The sequence below is a fragment of the Poecilia reticulata genome, linkage group LG10 (genome assembly GCF_000633615.1).
Source record: "Poecilia reticulata strain Guanapo linkage group LG10, Guppy_female_1.0+MT, whole genome shotgun sequence".
NCBI lineage: Eukaryota > Metazoa > Chordata > Actinopteri > Cyprinodontiformes > Poeciliidae > Poecilia > Poecilia reticulata.
The window spans coordinates 23705835-23711943 of NC_024340.1; the positions used below are offsets into that span (position 1 = coordinate 23705835).

Consider the following 6109-nt stretch of genomic DNA (forward strand, 5'->3'; position numbering starts at 1 on the left):
TGCTTACATACATAAAACTAATAATATAAAATACATGATCTTTTACAGTATATGTTATTGTATGCCTCCAAAGAGTTCCTCAAAGGAAATCACTTACTGCTTGTGTGACATTTTCGAGTAACATTTTCAGATAATGTTCTGTTTCTGTCACTCAAGTTCTAAACAAATACATTATGCTCAACAACCTGCATTACCACCAAACAGAGTATTTCAGGAATTTCTTCTTCTTCTTCATTGCTCCTTGTATATATTTTTATTACTTGTTATTTTATAGGAACAAGGCGTGCATTGATTTCTTTCACTGGTAGTGTTTATATTTCAATTCAATATATACATTTCTCAAGTTTGCACAAAAGTAGGAACAGTAATGTGTGAGTGTTGGTTATAATTTCAGAAAATGAACACATTACACACATTGTATGCTACACATTTAAATCATGGGCCGATTTACTGAAAGTCTCTTCATCCCCTTTCCTCTCTTTTTGGCTGGTTTTCATAGAACATGCAATTCTTGATAAATTTCTCTTTCCAAAAAGCTCTTTCCAAGTTCGAGATGCGGTGCGTCATGTTTCCACTGGAGTGCACTCTGGAGTCAGGATGAAAAATGTCCACGAGTTAATGAATGTGGTGATCCACGAGCTAATTGGCTGGTGCCATTTATTGCTGCAGAGCTTCAATACTTTCTGTTTGCCTTCCCGCTGTGAGAACACATTGATTCTTACTGATGAGGTCTGGAGTTGTTGAGATCGTGGGTTCTCTTGTCTTTTCTCAAAATTAGTGGTGTTGAATCCTAAAGGAAAAACARAAAGACAATAAAAAAGTTTCTCTATTCATAGTAACGTGTCACGAAAAAGAAGCCATCATTTAAACAACCTAATTTATCTGTGACCCATGTATTTCCAGTGAGTCATGGCAGTGCTCAAAACATTCAAGATGTATTTGATTTATATATAAATCTAGGTTCAAATATAACAGTTGAAAGAAGCATATTGTGTGATAAATTGTGCTAWTGCTGAAACTGTCCTCTATGTMGTTTAGTGGAGGAGTCGGTGTCCATAATAAACCATTTAAATTAGTATTAAAGCTACACTGGCTATTACAAAGTATATATAGTTTATTTTTTTACGTAAAGCCTCAACATCAAATGCGACTCTAAAGTCCCATTTGACTTGAACACAGCCATTGCTTCAGAGCAAAAAATAAGTCAAGGCTACTGTCTTCACATAGCGATATCTGATGCCTTGAAACTGCCCTCTTTTTTAGAACCTCCTGCCGTTTTTCCTGCTGGTGCAGTTTACAACCCTTTTTAGGAGTTTTGTCGTTTGTATGATAAGCTAGGCAGATTCGCAGTTCCACCAGGTGTTTTCYAATTGCTGTTTCCGCTAGCCTGGTGGAGCTGAGTGGGGGAGGAGTGCTCTGTGAGGCTGGAGCTCAGCTGGGGACTGAAGCACCAAGGCGGAGCTTTGGGGAAATAGGCGGCACATTGCAGAAGCAGTTTTTCACCAAGGGGAGTGCAATATAAAGTGGGTTGCTGGGTTGGGTTGCTTTGCATCAAACATCCAAGAAATTCWGCAAAATATGATCCTGTAAACCACACCATAGAATTGTGTTGCCACTCATACAATGCCTGCCGGTACCACATGCTCCAAGAAGTGAAAACTTTTGAATAACTACCATGCGATGAGAAGGCAACAAAAAAGATGCTTGGACAAAAGAAAATCAAGGTCAGAATGCCGATCTGTATGAAGTGATAGCATAGACCGCATATCTTCATTTCTATCATGTGTTCCCCTTTCAGCTTTTGGGCCATTTTGGCAGTTCTTTGTAGAAAACAAGGTGAGCCCTTGCAGTACTGTGCAAAAGTATGTCCCCTGAACATTTTATGTGAAAGTAATGCACACTTCCGAACTTGAAAGGCGCAACTTTCAGTTACTCTGCTTTACATTTCTATTCAGACTAAAAGAGTCAATACTTTGTAGAATCTCTTTTCACTGTGAGGACTTGAATTTGTGAAACCACCTTCTGAATTATTGATATGCGGTGGTGCTTTGAACTGGTGAGAAAAAGAAGAAAACCAAAAACCAAAGTTCTCAATTTAAAGGCCTATCTTCATTCATTCATACCAACCCTCACCTAGGGCCTACCATGAACATCAAGTACCATGATGTTCAAGTACCTGAACACTGAAATGAACTCCTCACTATTAGGTAAGGAACTGGTAGGAGTAGAACTGGTTCTGTTAAGCGTTTGGACATCTGTTCAGGATGACTCTCTTTAAAAACATGGCCCATTAATACGATACCCTYGGGCTAATCCAAAATTTGGGATCACACAGAATAAGATGGAGAATGCCACTAAGAGAAGTGATGTCTGGATTTTCCTACTGGGCCTTTAAAACCAGTCATCCCATATCAGATAAGTGGAAGAGAATAGAGGAAATGTGTAAACTATTTTATTTCCTCTTTACAATTGCCAACTGTGTGTTAATCTATCACATACAATTCCAGTTAAAGGTTTTATTTGTAGTGTGACTAAACATAATGATGATCAATAGTTATAGAAACAAATTATGGCTTTACTTATTTGCTTTCGCCAAACTTTTCATAAAATCTTTGATGGGAAACAAAAACAAGCAGTGAAACTGGATAACAAGTGCTGAAAGCAAATTTTCTTGGCCTAATAAGCATATTGCCATATGGCCTAGTGCACTGTGGATGACACAGCAAGGATCTGTGTCACAGTTCATTTGTTCTGGGCAAGATATGGCCTGTGGGGGCTATAGTGCTGTCAGTATGTGCCGTATATCTACTTACATGTGGCATTATGGTTGGTTCTGCTGTGGCACTGACTATGTGGGGGGTTGGAGCATCTCCGTCCATCTTCGTCTGTCTGTTGCACTTTTTCCTCAGGCTGACTGATGCTGGATCAGGGGTGTGCAATAGGCTCAGAACAGCACTGGCTCACTGAATGTAAAGGGATGACACATTCACATAGAAAGCTAAATTAACTTTGTGTTTTACAGAATGGTAGAATATCTCATAAAATAGAGCCAATCTTATTGTTTGAGTATGACTCTCCAAATGAGGGCCTCTTTAATGCATGACAGATGCTTCATCATAGGATGTCAATCATGAACTAAGAGCTGAAGTTTAATGTAAACACACAAAGTTCCAAAAGCCAAAAAGCAAATTACCCCTGATTGCCACTGACATCTGTGGTAGCTGTGCCATTTGTAGACTGAGTGGTTGGAGCAGCTCCTCTGCTGCTCACGTCCTGAAGCATGACATTTTGAGATGTTATTGCTTCTGTACAGGAGGCAGAGGTGTGACCACACAGCAGTGTCGCCTCGGTGAGATGCTTTCGGGCTAAGAATTGAAAGAGGAAGGCAAAATAATTGTAGGAGAAAAACATGCTAAAACAAACACCGCAAAATCTGACCGAAGATTATGCTATTAGCCAAATTTAAGARCTTCGAAGCARCTGCATCACCTGCTGTAAAAGWGGGAGAAGATTGCTGACTTCTCCAGCCATTGTATGTAGGGAAACGGCATCTCAGTAGATGAGCATAAGCTGACCTGAAGTCTCTGTTTAAGGCTCCGTAGATGACAGGGTTGAGGGCTGAGTTGGCATACCCCAACCACAATACAATGGGAAATTCTGGTACCATGCCAGGGTCTGGATGCTCCTTGAGACCTAGCACTGTGAATAATATGAAATAAGGCAACCAACAGACAACAAAAGCTCCAATCACAGCTGCCAATGTCAATGTGGCTTTGTGGTCTCTTAGTGCCACAGCTGTCACACCAGAAACCAGGGTAGTACTTGTGGAGGGGCTGTTCCTGCAGTTATAGTTGGTGATGCAAATGGGTCGGGCACTGATAATTCGCTTGGCCTGTGCCCGAGCAATGCGAAGAATTTGAAGATAGGTCCAGCACATAGCCAACAGAGGCAGATAGAAGGTGAGAAGAGAGTCTGTAAGTACATAAGGCCTGTTCAGCTCAAAACGACATCTCCTCTCAGAAGCCCAGGGCCCGTGATTCTGCACCGTCCCATTAACAGTGTTCCATCCCATCTGAATTGGCAAGAAAGACACAGCCACTGACACTGTCCAGACACTCACCAAGGCTACAGCAACTCTCCATGGCAACACCAGAGAGGCGTATCTCAGAGGCATGGTCACTGCCAGGTACCGGTCCACACTAATGGCGAGCAGCGTTAGGATAGAGGCCGTGCACAGCATGACATCCATGGAGATGTAGAAGTTGCAGAAAACTGGGCCGAACGGCCACTCATCACTGAGCTGGAGGAGGGCGGAGAACGGGAGGACCAAGAGGCCGAGCAGGAGGTCTGTCACAGCCAGTGACACAATGAAGCAGTTAGTGAGGCAGCGGAGGCGTCGTGAGGCGCAGACAGCTAGACACACCAGCACATTACCACCCACAGTCAGGAGGATGAGGAGGGACAGGATGACACCCAGCRTCACTTTTGACAACATTATTACTGGTGCGTCACTGGAGACAACGTAAAGTCTCTGCTGTTGAAGCTGATTGTGAACCACAGTTTTATGCTGTGTCTTTTACTTCAATGGAAAATTCTCACTTTTTACGAAGTACAGGGACACATGCTAGAAGCTTCAACTTGACAATGTAATTTTAAAATCTTTTGTTGATGCTTAGGAGCTCCCTTTAAAGAAAAAAAAAAAAAAAAAAAAAAGATCTTCCAAGCATGCTGTTCTTTCAGCTTTGGCTGTCCACATACATGTTTATTTTCCTGAAAAAAGCACCTAGAGGTTCTGATTCTAATGTGTGATATCCTCTTTTTTTCCAAACATTTTCATCCCAGAGTAAAGCTGGGTAGTCAGCTTTCCCTTCTGGACAAACACTGTGACTTAGAGGTGAAACCTTTTTCCATCTGTTGGCTAGTTGTCAGCGTACCCTTCAATGCCATTTTCTGTAGCTGTAGTGACACCTAGTGGACAAAGATGATAAGTACAGTTAGCAAGAGAGGTTTTTTGAATCCTGTTCTATTATCAAATGCAAATTACATGGTAATTTTTTCCCACTGAGCTGTATAATTTTCAGAATTTACAAAAAGCCTATCAAATATGAATTTATAGTAATCTGTGAAGAATGTTATACATCTGCACTAAGATGACATTGAAAATATAAAAACTCAACAAAAGTAATGCATTTTTAGAAGGTAACATAATAATGTTTGACATTCTAAAGAAAAATCAGCTTTACACCAATCAGTGAGCCAAGTGGTCTGCAGGAAGTAGATACTTCATTACCTCTAATGAGAAAGCTTGGCAGATCAAATATGAAGGGCTTACTAGAGGGTAAAAAAATAAATAAAAATCAGACACTACAATGAACATGAAGAAAGAACATTCTCAAAATCCAGAGAAGGCATAGATTGTCACAAACTAGAAGTATTGATACAATTCTATTAAGAATAATCAGAATGGCTCTTAAATAAGAAAAAAAATCCRGGATTGTCAGAAAAAACATGTGGAGGCAGCATAATAATCATTGAGCGCTATGCATCCAAGCATTCAGTGACGCTGGGTCGGCGAAGTGGTTATTGAGAATTTGATTAAATATGAGAATTTAGATGAAGTGGGGAGTGTATATGGACATGCTGCTGAGAAGAAACGAAATTGAACCTTAGATTATATCTATCTTGCTCATGACAAAACAAAAGACACACACTTTTATTTAAAGATGTGGTTTCTCAATAATCTGGTACCACAACCTAAAAAAGATTGGGACTGTTGAATTGTCTGCCTTTACACAAACATATAGGATTATAGTCATCACTAAATGTTTGGATTGTTTTACTTATTGTTTTTTTATACCATTTGGTACAGTAAATATTTTGAGGACATCCACTCAGATATGCTTCTCTTTTTTTTCACTGCAAACAATTCAGCTAAATATGATTGTCACTGCAAGATGCCAGAATCTGCTACGAGATGTACATGCATTTGTTATAGATTCTAGGTATCTTAATCTCAGCTTTACCAAACTCTCAAAATGCATTCAGGCTCACACAGTTGTATACATTCATCCAACTCATATCTGTGCTCAAAACTGTGCTTACAGAGACG

The 6109-nt window shown here is 40.2% G+C and overlaps 1 protein-coding gene across 3 annotated transcripts in view; it reads right to left on the reverse strand.

The window, feature by feature from the left end:
- The window catches only part of hrh2a (histamine receptor H2a), a 14087-nt gene continuing 7978 nt past the window's right edge, over window positions 1-6109 (reverse strand). Inside the window, exons 2-6 of one of the 3 annotated variants that reach the window (XM_017307251.1) lie at window positions 5291-5331; window positions 3490-4968; window positions 3194-3365; window positions 2814-2963; window positions 1-790 (exon numbers count right to left, since the gene is read on the reverse strand). In XM_017307251.1, coding sequence (XP_017162740.1) covers window positions 2945-2963; window positions 3194-3365; window positions 3490-4495 — 1197 coding nt within the window. In that variant the 5' untranslated portion in view covers window positions 4496-4968; window positions 5291-5331 and the 3' untranslated portion in view covers window positions 1-790; window positions 2814-2944. Of the gene's footprint in view, window positions 791-2813; window positions 2964-3193; window positions 3366-3489; window positions 5266-5290; window positions 5332-6109 lie in introns of those variants that run through there. The other 2 variants (XM_017307250.1, XM_017307252.1) reach the window with 2 other exon arrangements.